The sequence below is a fragment of the Oncorhynchus tshawytscha genome, linkage group LG22, assembly GCF_018296145.1.
Source record: "Oncorhynchus tshawytscha isolate Ot180627B linkage group LG22, Otsh_v2.0, whole genome shotgun sequence".
NCBI lineage: Eukaryota > Metazoa > Chordata > Actinopteri > Salmoniformes > Salmonidae > Oncorhynchus > Oncorhynchus tshawytscha.
In genome coordinates, this window is record NC_056450.1 from 13,782,761 (window position 1) to 13,797,969 (window position 15,209).

Consider the following 15,209-nt stretch of genomic DNA (forward strand, 5'->3'; position numbering starts at 1 on the left):
TTTCAGTCTTGCTAGCAAAACAGTCATCTGTGTCATCTGACCACTTCTTTATTGACCAAGTCACTGGTACTTCCTGCTTTATTTTTTCTTGTAAGCAGGAATTAGGAGGATATAACTATGGTCAGATTTGCCAAATGGAGGGCAAGGGAGAGTTTTGTATGTGTCTCTGTTTGTGGAGTAAAGATGGTCTAGAGTTTTTTTCCCCTCTGGTTGCACATTTAACATGCTGGTAGAAATTAGGAAAAAAGGATTTAAGTTTCCCTGCATTAAAGTCCCCGGCCACTAGGAGCACCGCCTCTGAATGAACGTTTTCCTGTTTGCTTATGTACTTATACAGCTCATTGAGTGCGGACTTAGTGCCAGCATCGGTTTTTGGTGGTAAATAGACAGCTACGAAAAATATATATGAAAGTTCTCTTGGTAAATAGTGTGGTCTGCAGCTTATCATGAGATACTCTACCTCAGGCTAGTAAAACCTTGAGACTTCCTTAATATAACGTTTTGTGTGCCAGCTGCTGTTAACAAATATACACAGACTGCTACCCCTTGTCTTACCGGAGGCAGCTGTTCTACCTTGCCGATGCAGCGTAAAACCCGCCAGCTGTATTTTATCCATGTAGTCCTTCAGCCACGACTCTGAAACATAAGATATTGCAGTTTTTAAATGTCCTGTCGGTAGGATATTCATAATCATAGCTCGTCTACTTTGTTATCCAATGATTGTACGTTGGCTAATAGGACTGATGGTAGAGTCAGATTACCCACTCACCGTCGGATCCTTACAATGCACCCCGACCTACGTCTCCGATATCTCCGTCTCCTTCTCCTGTGAATGACGGTGATGTTGGCCTTGTCGGGTGCCTGAAGTAAATTCTTCTTGTCTGACTATTTAAAGAAAAAATCTTTGTCCAGTACGAGGTGAGTAATCGCTGTCCTGATATCCAGAATCTATTTTTGGTCAGAGATTGTGGCAGAAACGTTATGTACAAAATAACTTATAAATAACTTGTTTTAATAATAATAATAAAAATATTACAAAACATGCTTCCTGTTTGCAATAAAGCACTAAAGTACAATTGCAAAAGTAAATTAACTTTATGTCCTCAATACAAAAGGGTTATGTTAGGGGTCAAATCCAACACAACACATCACTGAGTACCACTCTTCATATGGTAGTGGCTGCATCATGTTACAGCTATGATTGTCATTGGCAAGGACTAGGAATTTTTGGGGGATAAAAAGAAACAGAATAGAGCTAAGCACAGGCAAAATCCCAGAGGACAAGTTGGTTCAGTTTGCTTTCAAACCTGTCTGTTTAGCAATGATCAAAAACCAACTTGACAGAGCTTGAAGAATTTTCTAAATAGTTATGTGCAAATATTGTACAATCCAGGTGTGCGAAGTTCTTAGAAACATACCTAGAAAGACTCTCTGTTGTAATCGCTGCCGAAGGTGATTCTAACAAGAATTGAATCAGGGATGTGAATACTGTACTTATGTAAATTAGATATTTCTGTATTTAATTTTCAAGAATGTTTTCACTTTGTTATTATGGGGTATTGTGTGTAGATGGGTGAGATTTTGACTTCAGGCTGTAAATGCTGTAAATGTGGAATTAAGTCAAGGGGTATGAATACTTTCTGAAGGCACTGTAAAAAAAAAAAAATGGCTGCCAGTAAGTTACTGTAAAAACAAAGTACAGTACGCTACTGTAAATTCCAGAAAAACTTTGGTTTAACAGTACATTACTGACTGTGATCAAACCTTCCTGACCACCTTTGAAGGTAGTCAGGCACTCATTGTGTCTGGATATCAATCAATTGTAAACAGATCTGGATGGTCAAACCATTTAAGTCAATATACCAGCCTCTAAAATCCTTGACAAGTTGCACCATTGATTTATGGCATCAGTAATTGTCTTTGAAATAAATAAATATTATTTTAATTTGCATACAGAGAGGCGCCAGCTAATCTGGTCACAGTGTGTACACAGTGGATGGATAAGACACATTTTAATAGAATGTGTAGACGCAACGAACCTTGTTCAGATAGTGATTGGATCACAAATCTCACATGTTAGCGGATAGTGTAAACAAGGCTTCTGTGTGCATCCTGATCCTGGACCTCATAGCAAGCTGAGAACGCCAATGTCTGTTATTTGCCTGCATTGGCAGCAAGCGTCAACTGACAGGAAGTCATTTCTACCCAGCGGCACTCATGGGAAATAGAAGAGAGACATTGTGTGACTTTTCCCAGCAAGCAGCTTCCTGCCATTGAAGCAAAAGGGGAAAATATGAGTTTCCCAAGCTAAAGCATTTAGCCTAAGCATTTAGCATTACTGACGGGTAGAACTTCTGTTGCATTGTTCTTAGAAATGTGAAAAAGTAAGAGTATTTATTGTCCAGGGATAGAAATAAGAAGAGTTGAAGTTGACATAGTTAATTGCCTTTTGAGTTTATTAATGAATGGCTAGCAGCAGGAGAACACGACACAGAGTGGGTGTGTTATCAGCCAGGGCTTTGGTCTGATGGTAGCTGAGTGTTCTTCTCCCAGTGTGTGTCTAATGTGTAAGTAAACTATAGGGATCACTCTGAGGCCCAGCTGCAGTAGACTGTCAATATGCCTTGTCTTTTTGGTACTCCATCAAATTGCGATGGAGACCTTTGGAAGAGACATGGCTTCACAGCACATTCTTCTGATAAACAGAGAAATGTCGGGATTTCGGAAATCTGCTGCCAGTGCAGATTTATCTCTGGGTCCAAAGGAAGATAAGGGTAAGAGGAGAGACTTGTAGAAACAAAAACATAAAATGTATACATTGTCAGCTCAAAACAAAAGATTGTGTTCAACCCAAAATATAGACAGCCTTTTAACATGGGCAATAAGGGGTAGTCCACACTGCAGAGCAACACTTTAAAACTGAATCAATGCTGCACTCTAGTGGTCATATAATTTAACACGGTAACCCATGATTAGAGTTTTACAAGTGGTAGAACTCTCTTCTCACATAGGGGTCAGTTTAGTGCTGAAATGGCATAGAGTAGACCTACTCCTTTTTTGAAAGAATTGATTGTACTTAACTTTATCCAAATTCAGCTGTGTCCCTTTGGCACTGGGGAGATCATCAAGAGATGAAACTCACTTTTTCCAAAAGTATCATCTACATTTCAGTTTATATGCGGCAGTGAATTTTAACTCGCCAATCTGGTGCTGGCCAGCCCCTGCAGAAAGTCTTCACCCTGGATCTTGTCCAGGTTACAGATAGAAGTCTCTAGTGACCGTTCCGTACGAATGGCTTCTGAAGTTGCTGACGACATTCTGTCCTTTTTACAGCTCATGTATGCCACCTGGGAGAGACAAGGAGTCAGCAATATAACACACAACAAATAGTCAAGGGGAAAAAAGTAGGACATCATAGAATCAAAACCAGAGTTTGTGTTTTATTTTTTTTAATGTATCTTTTCATTTACATGTTTTTTTTTGTATAAAACATTTTTGTCCACTTTAGGCAACAGTTAGCATAAGAGTAATTATCACAGCTTTGAGATGAAGTCCAACCAAAACCTCAGTCCATCTTTTCAGTCACACTCACACACCTCTGCTCTTACACACAGACACATACAAACATAAGAATCACATAGTGGGTTGGAGCTCATTTAGTGCAGTGGTCCCAAACCTAAATCTACTCATAGGGAAGCCAAAGACGAGGACTCAACAATAGGCAGCTTTTCAGTTTCACTCACCAATTACTTAGAAGCTGGAACTGTGTCAAGGTAAGCAATGGTGTCAAATACATCTATTTGATTGAGAAGATCACCACAAGTCTTCAGAATGAATCAGAGCTGGAGACTCCTATTGAATCTTCTAGAAGCGGGTGCATGATGACAGCAAGGAGTCAGGTTCGAAACCACTGCTTTGGTGCAACTCTTAAGCATTATCATATTGCTAACACAACACATGAAGGCAAAAAGACATATCAGAAACCTCATGCACAGCATCTCATCCTGTGTTAGTTAGGCCCATAATACAGTACATGATACACTGGGCAAGATGGCAGCAAGCTTTAAAATAGATCAGTCAAGCGAGGATGAAGACTGTGGTGCATGATGGGTCGGCACACTCACATACATAGGCCAGTAAGAACAGACACAGCACAAAAAATACATTTAAAAGACCAAAATATGTTATAGGATTGCATTTACATATACTGACAACCTATACAGTATGTCATTCAAAGCAAGTATCATAATTTGCAGACAGTGTGCCACAGCCATTGCATCCCTGTGTCCAGAGGGCTTAATGTAACGCTTCCCTTCGCCACAGAAATGGTTGGTTTCAATGCCATTTCCGTGGATTTCTGATCAAACTTTCAATCAGAAATGTCCGTGATTCAAAGTCCATCAAGATACATGTAGTCGTTGAAATGATTCATTTCTCGTAACTTCAGAAAAAGTTACACATGTTTTAACCTATCACAGCACCTTTTAGGAAAAATGACTAATTGTATCCACGCACCCCCCCAACAACAATCTCAAACACACACAAAGACAATCAAACAACGTGCACACACATCCATACACACTCAACAAGAACTAATGCAATTAAGGTTTTGTCATATCCTCTTTACATAATTTAGCAACATCACATCATTATTCTGTAGTTCTGTATTGCTACTTCAAACAGCTTTAGGCTTTCAGTTTCTTTTAAGTCTTCAAATTATATGTATCTTTTTTAAATGATGCCCTAATGACTTAAAATAGCTGTGTTTCACAGAGAATCCCCCTATAGACTTGTGACGTGAGGACGTGACGGACAAAGCAGGTCTATTTTGTCCCTTCAGCATTACATGATCCACTTCACATGGACTCTGACCACCTGTACGATCATCTGACGTGCGAACTAAAAAAACAAAGACCGGTTCCTTTCATTCATTGATTAAACAGAGACCACAGAGACCTCCGTTGTTGCTCAATATCAACAGCATCCCAATTTTACAAAGACACGTCGTTAAAAAGAAGTGTCATAACATCAGAAGAGTGTAATGGTCACTATTATAGGGTAAACTTGTCTTTTAATAAATAAACTGTGTTTGCATGAGAGGTCTAAGGTAGGTAGACCCGGAGAGACGCTATTTAGAAAGAGGAACCGGTGCAAACCTTCTGATCTTTACAAATGTTTCACCATTTTGCCTCAATGCAACACATACCACCCAGTTCCTAGACAGACCACAACATGAAGATCAAACAAGCAGCTCTTTCAGCTCTGCCTTTCCCATTTCAAACACTTATACAGTACACCAAAAACAAGTATTTCCAGGATTGTTTGTTAGGTCTATTCTCAGTCAGGAAGGGGGGAGGGGGGTAGGTAGATACTGCCAGTGGCCCTAATTTGGCTTCAAAGCTTACAGCTAAACAGCTGGACAAAGTGTACCAGACCAGTGTGACATTTACAATGCTAGCCAATTAGTCAAACTTTTTCAACACAACTGGTGTTTATTGTATCACTGAGTATACAACAGAGCACATGTTCTTCCTGACCCCACCTTCTTGTTTTAATCAAGCCACTGGAATCCTATGAATTATTCTGAAATGCTCCCTTGACCAACGTCTCCAAGAGCAAATGTTAACCCTCACACCACCACACCGTCTCTTAGTGGTGCCGGGAACTAAAAACAACACTACTTAGTTCTCAGTTACTGAGTTACAGTCCTTTCTTTCGTTAATGCCAACCAGGTAACATTCCAAATGGCACCGTATTCCCTACATAGTGCACTACTTTTGACCAGAGTCCTATGGGCCCTGGACAAAAGTAGTGCACTATATAGGGATTAGCGTCCCATTTGGGACAGGTCCCATGATCTCCAGCCCTGTTAGAATGAGAGCATTTCATTGGCAACTGAACTGACAGTACTACTGCAGGGGAAAGATCTGGGTGTGCTTTCAGGATGATTTTCCCTCCTTCACTTTATTTTAATGGTCAAGCTCATTTCTTCCAAATAGATTTTTCTAGTAATGACGGTTACTAATATGAATTCTAACCTGTAACATCATAGTCATTGTCTATCCATGTAGTGTAGGCTTTATTCAGCTCAAAATGAAGCTATTGTGCAAAACATTGACAGAGGTGCTAGTACTAAACCTCAGGGGGCAGTGGTGGGTACAACTCTCCTTCTGTGGCCAGGCAGGCCTCCTCCTGACACTGCCCTTCTAAGGAGCTTTGCTGGGGGCTGAATGGTAACTCCTTAGCACCCACGCCATTCTCTGAGCACAGAGCCACCGGGGGCGAAAGCTCGCCCTCACCCTGCCCGCAGGTATTACCTCCATGCTCATCCCTCCCTCGCTGCTCTCCTCCCCCTGGTTCTCGCTCTACACACGCCTCCTCCTGCCCAGGCAGAGACTTGTGAAACGTCTCGTTCTCCATGGGACCTATCTGGTAGTAGAGCAGGGAGGAGGCCGGGTCTTTCAGGCCACCACAGGGGTTCTCCCCCTCCCCATCTCCCTCCTGGTTCTCTGTGATGCAGAGCAGGGTAGCCCCAGTGGGGAACGGGCCCTGGAGGAGGGAGATAGGGACCCCCTCCACCCCAACCCCTGTGTCCCCAAGCATCTCCCCCTGCAGGGCCCCAGGCAGAAGGCACAAAGCCTGCTCCCCCAGGCCCCCTGCTCCCCCCCTGCCCCGCTGTGCCTCCTCCTCCTCCTCTTCCTCCCTCATCCTCTCCTGCTCCTCTGCACTTTGCAGGTGGAGCACAGCGGTCTCGTTCTCATGCTCGAGGCAGGCCTGGTCAGTCAGGAGATCCTGAGCCTCTAGGACCATCTGGACCTCTCTCTCCTCTGTCTCTAACTCAGAGTCCAGGCCATTGGCCCCTGTGGACAGGTCAGGGTCTGGGGAGGGAGGCCTGGTGGAGGAAGGGGAGGCAAGCAGGTCAGACTCTGCATACTGTTCCCCCCCGACCCCTGCCTTCTGCCCCAGCAGCCTCCTCTTCTCCAGGTCCAGCTTCATGATGGTGTGCATGTAGTGTGTTCGCACGCGGAGAGGGTTGAACTCGATGCGGCCTGCCGAGTTCCCACAGCCATCACGAGAGCAGCCACAGGGAAAAGACATCCTGTCCACCTGGAAAGAGAACAACATTTGAGAGAATATATACAGTCATAAAATATTCAGCAAAGACAGTTTGTCTGTAGGACATTTATTTGCTGTTCATCTTTATACTAATTCTGCCAAATGTACTAGGGCCGGGACGATACCAGTATCGCAATACTCATTAGTATCGTGGCAAGGAAACAAAACATGAAGCGGATGTAACCTCTTTAGGAAAACAGCCCTAATGTTGGAAATATCCAAAGTGGTTTCCAAGCTATAGCACACAATATTGTACATACAGCAGGTTTTTAAAGGGCCAAAGATTTTGGTCTTCTTCGTGTTTTCATTTTTGCATTGGTAAAAATATTGTGATACTGGTATCATCACAGCCCTAATATGTACTGAGTGCTGAACAGATACAGTACCTCTCAACTCCATAGCCTTCTGTTATAAACTCCTTATCACGCACAAACACACACCAATGGACAATGACCCTGCTGGGGCAGACTCCCACATAAAACCCACACACATTCTCATGCACACACACAGACGCAACACAAACACATACATATTACACACACACACACACACTTTTATACTCATCATTTGCTGCTGCTACTCTGTTCTTTATTTGACTCTTATTATTATCTATCCTGATGCTTAGTCACTTTACCCTGCCATCATGTACATATCTACATCAAATACCTTATTATTATCTATCCTGATGCTTAGTCACTTTACCCTGCCATCATGTACATATCTACCTCAAATACCTTATTATTATCTATCCTGATGCCTAGTCACTTTACCCTGCCTTCATGTACATATCTACCTCAAATACCTTATTATTATCTATCCTGATGCCTAGTCACTTTACCCTGCCTTCATGTACATATCTACCTCAAATACCTTATTATTATCTATCCTGATGCCTAGTCACTTCATGTACAGTTGAAGTTGGAAGTTTACATAGACTCATGCAGGAGTCATTAAAACTCGTTTTTCAACCACTCCACAAATTTCCTGTTAACAAACTAGAGTTTTGGCAAGTCGGTTAGGACATATACTTTTTTTTCTCCAACAATTGATTCCATACAAATTATTTAACTTATAATTCACTGCTTCACAATTCCAGTTGGTCAGAAGTTTACAAACACTAAGTTGACTGTGCCTTTAAACAACTTGGAAAATTCCAGAAAATGATGTCATGGCTTTAGAAGCTTCTGATAGGCTAATTGACATAATTTGATTCAATTGGAGGTGTACCTGTGGATGTATTTCAAGTTCTATCTTCAAACTCAGTGCTTCTTTGCTTGACATCATGGGAAAATCAAAAGAAATCAGCCGAGACCTCATGAATAAAATTGTAGACCTCCACAAATCTGGTTCATCCTTGGGAGCAATTTCCAAATGCCTGAAGGTACCACATTCATCTGTACAAACAATAGTATGCAAGTATAAACACCACGGGATCACGCAGCCATCATCCCACTCAGGAAGTGGACACGTTCTGTCTCCTAGAGATGAACGTACTTTGGTGCAAAAAGTGCAAATCAATCCCAGAACAACAACAAAGGACCCTGTGAAGATGCTGGAGGAAACAGGTACAAAAGTATCTATATCCACAGTAAAACGAGTCCTATATCGACATAACCTGAAAGGCCGGTCAGCAAGGAAAAAGCCACTGCTCCAAAACCGCAATAAAAAAAGCCAGACTACGGTTTGCAACTACACCTGGGGACAAAGATCTTACTTTTTGGAGAAATGTTCTCTGGTCTGATGAAACAAAAATAGAACTGTTTGGCCATAATTACCATTGTTATGTTAGGAGGAAAAAGGGGGCCGCTTGCAAGTCGAAGAACACCATCCCAACCGTGAAGCACGGCGGTGGCAGCATCATGTTGTGGGGGTGCTTTGCTGCAGGAGGGACTGGTGCACTTCACAAAATAGATGGCATCACGAGGAGGGAAAAGTATGTGGATATATTGAAGAAACATCTCAAGACATCAGTCAGGAAGTTAAAGCTCGGTCGCAAATGGATCTTCCAAATGGACAATGACCCCAAGCATACTTCCAAGTTGTGGCAAAATGGCTTAAGGACAACAAAGTCAAGGTATTGGAGTGGCCATGACAAAGCCCTGACCTCAATCCCATAGAGAATTTGTGGGCAGAACTGAAAAAGCGTGTGAGAGCAAAGAGGCCTACAAACCTGACTCAGTTACACCAGCTCTGTCAGGAGGAATGAGCCAAAAATCACCCAACTTATTGTGGGAAGCTTGTGGAATGCTGCCCGGAACGTTTGACCCAAGTTAAACAATTGAAAGGCAATGTTACCAAATACTAATAAAGGTGTAAACGTGTGATGTGATGACAGAAATAAAAGCTGAAAAAAATCATTCTCTCTACTATTATTCTGACATTTCACATTCTTAAAATAAAGTGGCGATCTTAACTGACCTAAGACAGGGAATTTTTACTATGATTAAATGTCAGGAATTGTGAAAAACTGAGTTAAATTCTATTTGGCTAAGGTGTATGTAAACTTCTGACTTCATTTGTATATAGTTCCATATGTATATAGTTCCATATTTGATTTTATTCTTCATGTGTTACTGTTTCATTTATTAAACTCTGCATCGTTGGGAAGGACTTGTGAGCACGTATTTCATTTGACTTAACACACCTGGCACTTGATGCCAGCCTGGCTGCAGCCACAGTGACGGGGGTCACAGTAGAAACGGCAGTCACAGCCACACTCCTCCCTGGACAGCCTGATGGTCCGTAGCTCAGCCTTCTCCCGGGCATCTATACGGGCGATACCGGAGGCCCTGAGCAGTGCCCGACGCCGCTTTGTGGGAAGCGGCTGCAGGAAGAAGCAGTCGTCCACCTCCACACCCTCTACATCCAAGTCGTCGTCTGACACGTCCTCCAGGGTCAGCAGGTCAGCCTGGGCACACTGCACCGTACCGTTACGCGTCAGCTAGAGATGGGGTGGAAATTATACATATATGTATTTAAACCTCGGGAGGTCCTGAAATTAAAACCATAACACTTTCAGCTCTCTCAGAACGACCAGTGCTTGACCTCACCTTTATCTTGCGAGCGTTGAGCTTCTCCTGGCGGAGGTGTTGGCGCAGGGCGTGGCGGTGACTGGTCTCCTGCTCGCGGACGAACTCTCCCAGTGTGTATCGACGGATGGAGCAGTGGTGGCGTGCCATGCCTAGGGAGCTGCCCCCCTGGCTGGGCACGCTGGTAAAGCCCTGCCGCCTGGGGAAGTAGTACACCGTCACCACATCGAACCGCACCCGCTTCCGGCCTGGAGAGGGCTTGTGCCGTCTTAGGATGGAGGTTGCTGGAGAGGGCGGAGGGAGGTGGAGAAAAGAGGGGTAAGAATGGGTGAACAGTTTCCATAGACTGGTTATTACCACAGATAGTATAAGGGTTATTACAGAGTAACAATCCATCATACACTTTAATGCCAAGCCTATTTTTAGACAGACTTGAAATGATCATTTTACTTCACGAACGATCTGCCTAGAGTAGTCATGCATCAGTCTAATTGGTAAGAAACTTAGCCGACAAGTAATGCTGGTTGTACCGTACATACTTAAAAATAAGGGTGCAAGTTGGAACCAAATAAGGTTCTTGAGAGTGATCTGAAGAACCAAAATGGTACGGTTCTTTGAAGAACCATACAAAAATCCCAAACCAGAAATGTTTCGGCCCTCCAGCACAAGAATTGAAAAGCCCTTTTAAGCCTTATTTGCATATTTCCCAGGGTTCCTTTCGAGATAATTTTAGAGTTACCAGTAGCACCCATGACCATGTTTGCTAGTGACAGAGACATTCTTATTGCATTCATTCATTTTCAGTTGTGTGGCCTTTACCAATTGAGATCCCATGGGATCTAAGTATGTTGGCATAATTTTTTTACGACAATACAATAAATATTTCACAAGGCCTTCTTTTGAGGGCCTAGTTATAAGCTAATATAGTGTCCTGAAACTTGTAGTTTACAGGCCACATCAGGCCTGCACGTTACATTATGCTGGCTTTCAAAGTGATGTGTAATTCCTATTGGAATCCAGCCAGAGTGGGGATATCCAACATTTGGAATTTGAATTCATCCTCAACCTGCATTCAGAACCACTGCCACGGTTGGGAAGACTAATGCTGCATTTAGACGAGGGAGGCAAAAACTGTCAAACAAGTCAGCATATCAGGACAAGCAATACTGTTACGGCAAAAGCAAGCCAGCACGACTGCATGTGTTGCTATGGTGATTTCAGTAAACAAACAGTGCAAATCAACATTCCGTAGATGGCAAAGGTGAAATAGTTTAACTCTGGCAGAAAGTCCCGTCTACCTTGGCCGCTGATGTCATTCACCGCCAGCCTCAAGCATTTTACCGTTGTGATCTCATTGAAAACAATGACATCCGGCTTGCCGTCTAGCGTCTACCTCGTACCATCTAAACACAGCATAAGATACAATATGAGACTAACTTCAACATCTAAACTGGAACAACCATTTCAGTATCGGTAGCAATAAGTCCAAGTAACAGATTGGAATAGTTTAGGAAATGTATGTTATCTATATTTGAGTAGCATAAGCTTAATTAATCAATTAAACATAAACAATTCTAAAAAAAACAACTTGCATTAGAGCATGCTGAGAAATATGATACTAAAGTGTGTGGTTTTGGTTCAACTCTGGTTATTAACACCAACACTGGAGTTATTTTACACCACCAAGTGTTAATTTAACTCTTGACTCAACGCTAGAAATGTTACAATTAAATATCAACACTAGTTAACAATGGACAAGTTGCTGTGTGCTATGGAAAGGGACACATCTGCAGGCTTCCAAACACTTCAAGAGCCTTTTAGAATTCCGAAGGTTCTTGAATAACTCAAAGGTTCTTTATCGGGCAAGAGTTCTCCAAGGAACCTGAAGAGCTGAGGAAGAACCATTTGAGAACCATTTTTCAGTGTAGCATAGCCCTTACGTGTGAGTGCAGTGCTGGAGGGAGGGTTGAGGCTATCACAGCTGTCAGCACTGTCACTGCTGGAGATTTCATCGTCAGAGTCCTTTGGTGTAGAGTAGGGAGAGCCACTGTCCACCTCCTCAAATCTTCGCTTGAGGCTGAGAGACGAAACTGCCTCCATGGAAACTTGATGTCTGAAGGTGGAGAAACAGACAAATTATGTTCAGAGACAGACAGATAGATGGTAGGCGGCCCTCACAGACAGAGATAGAGTATCAGCCTTGCACATATGCGTAGGTACACAATTGGAATGAATGAATGAAAACAATATTGAAGGCCATGGAGGCATATCTAGACATTTTACACCAAAATGAACTTTCATCAAGCCAAGGCATGAGAATAAGACACAGCAGACATAGCAATAACACATTTATCCTATGGGCCCATCTGAATAACAAAATAGTATATAATTCAACTGTAACTGTTTATAAACATCTATTAATTAAATCCAATCTGGATCAATTCCCAATACCACACCGAGGTGACATCAGCTTTTTGCTATAGCCTCACTCTCCTTTCATCTGTATTCCTAACCCATCACTCCCTCTCTTTCTGTCTCGCATGAAAATCCTGCTCCAAAATCATCGAGTCTGGGAAACGTCACCATGGCAACTAGGAAAGCAGCCAGGGGTTTATATGAATGGCTTAGAAAAAAAACTGTTCTGTAGATAGATAGCCTTATGTCCCTTTAGCTTTTCCTTTAAAAACAAAGCGCAGGACCTTTCAATAGCACGGAATTTGGATGCCAGAGACAGGTCAATCCGGCAACACCAGAGGGTCAAATAAGGGCCATGCTGAGACTTTTGAATAGACTCGCTCTCTATACCCCTGTGTAGGCCTACTGTAAGCCATATGTGTGCCCCTTCATGGTTTCCATGATCTTCACATCCACATAAATAGCCTCCCCAGCCCTCTGCACGTCTCTGATTCAGAGGGGTTGGGTTAAATGCAGAAGACACATTTCAGTTAAAAGCACTCAGTTGTACAATTGACTAGGTATCTCCCTTTCCCTTTCCCTCCCATGAAGTGAAACCAACCCTCAGAATTCAAATGTGATCGTATAGCCCTATGGAAAATGAGGGACTGCAACTTATTGCTTCTCTGTTGAAGTTTCACTAGAATATAGCCTATTGATTATTACTATAGAGATTGCATTGCAAGTAAATGTGTCTCCATTGTTTTCTTTTACAGAGGAAAAGTATAATGCACGTTATGTATGATCCTTATTACAGAATGACCTTCCAGGAGGCAGCAACAATCCCCTACACAAAACATAGTGGTTATCGCAGAAAGTTCCTAAATGTCACAATGTCGACTGATATGATTACAAGTATGCAGGTTCATCATGTGATACTGTCCACAACCAAGAGGCCCAGACAGCCAAAATCAGTTAATGATTAGACTATTACATACAAAGGATAATGTATCAGGCCTTGGTTCTCATTCTGTGAGCTGGTAGGCTTTGTAGAATACAAAATCTGTTACATTTCTATATTCTCCAGCAAAGCATTAGACATTACAAATGGCTATCAGAAGAACTCAATGAAACACATTCCATGACGATGACCTAATTTAGTTTAAACAAATTAGAGAAGCCAGTATCCTATACTACGTTATTAGAATTGCAATACTTTACATAGGCTAGACTCAATAGTGTACATTTACAATAAAGGAGGACAATACTGTATGACAATCAGAGGAGCTCCGACAGTCCTAAAACTACGCACAGTGTAGGATATTTGCTGATAATAAACCGTTCAACGACCGAGTGCCTCAAACGGCCGCAAACGACAACAAACTAGATTTCGTGAAAGGACGATCGAATGACTGGGTGCAGTAGGAAATAATGTAAATCTAACTGCCAGAGAGAGGAGCCTCGACTGGTCCCGTCTCTCCAGCATACCATGTCAGCCCTCCTTGGCAATGGCAAACTGCTATGTAAAACGTTAATAAACCCCCAAGTGCCCCTTACCTTCGGCAGAAAAGGACCCTCTTCTCCCGATCAAAACGCTGAACGTTCCTTTTATTCACCGAGGATTGTTCTTGGATCTTGAAACGCCCTATTTAGATTTTTCCCCAGACAGTTTTAGCTTCTCTCTAGTTGTAGGCTAAAGCTTTCTACAGTAAAACGAATAGTTACTTTATTCAGTAGGAATACTTATTTATGTGATAGTCAGCCTACTAATGCAGAAATAGTGTAACGAACTAACTGACTACATAAAGGACATTTATTTTATGGTCGCTTCCAGGAGTGCATGTTCCATTTAACTTTGACGTAGCAATCCTAAAGCCGGGGCAGGCGGTGGGAAAGAAGGACGTCAAACAGTTTGGTTGAAATTTATTAGGCTACTGACATTATCCGTTTCGTTTAAGACGTTACAATTTGAGATAACTGCCGGATGACTTATCTTCCTGGTTTGAGCCTTTCAATGCTTGCATTGGAAGAGCAATCCGCTGACATCTGTTTCGTTTATCCTTTCTTTGCAATGGTGGTTTCAATCGGATCGATGCAGTTTTTCTTCAAGTATAATGACGGTTATGTTCTTCGCCTTGTTTGGTACAGTAATGTCAAAATGTTACGGAATTTTTGCCAGATTGACGTCCTCCTTTTCCTCGCCTCTGCCCCGGTTTGTTACAAAGTAACAATAGAGTAAGGAATGCTACAGTGTAACCGTATACTCATTGTGACATCACAAACGTACTATGCGCCACGTATGCTGGGAAGTGTAGTCATAATAAGCTCTTTGTCCATTCATTCCAGAATTCCAATTTTGTAATAAGCAATACACAATATCACGGACAACACGAATGACTTGATTTTTAAATCATAGTTTGAAATATATGCCTTATACTTCACACCTTCCTCTCACGGTGTTCCCTCATATCAAAAAGGCAAAATTGCCATAGCAAACTATTTTATCAAATGTAGAAAATACAATGAATACGAGTATTTCTGACATGGGGTTATACTTAACCAGCTATTGTGTCCAACAAGGAGTCCAAACTCATTTAGTATATATATATATATATATATGTATATATTTGGCCAATATGAATCTGCCTTTGAATCTTGCCCTCCATTTTT

General features: G+C 42.1%; 1 protein-coding gene across 1 annotated transcript; it reads right to left on the reverse strand.

Moving 5' to 3' along the window:
* Positions 1-6,132: 6,132 nt before the first annotated feature.
* On the reverse strand, positions 6,133-14,783 carry csrnp2 (cysteine-serine-rich nuclear protein 2). Its single transcript, XM_024383652.2, has 5 exons — positions 14,097-14,783; positions 12,086-12,258; positions 10,167-10,429; positions 9,761-10,057; positions 6,133-7,107 (listed from the first exon to the last, which is right to left on the reverse strand). Exons 2-5 carry the CDS (start codon positions 12,243-12,245, stop codon positions 6,133-6,135), a joined length of 1,695 nt encoding a protein of 564 aa, XP_024239420.1. The 5' UTR covers positions 12,246-12,258; positions 14,097-14,783.
* Between the last annotated feature and the right edge of the window lie 426 nt (positions 14,784-15,209).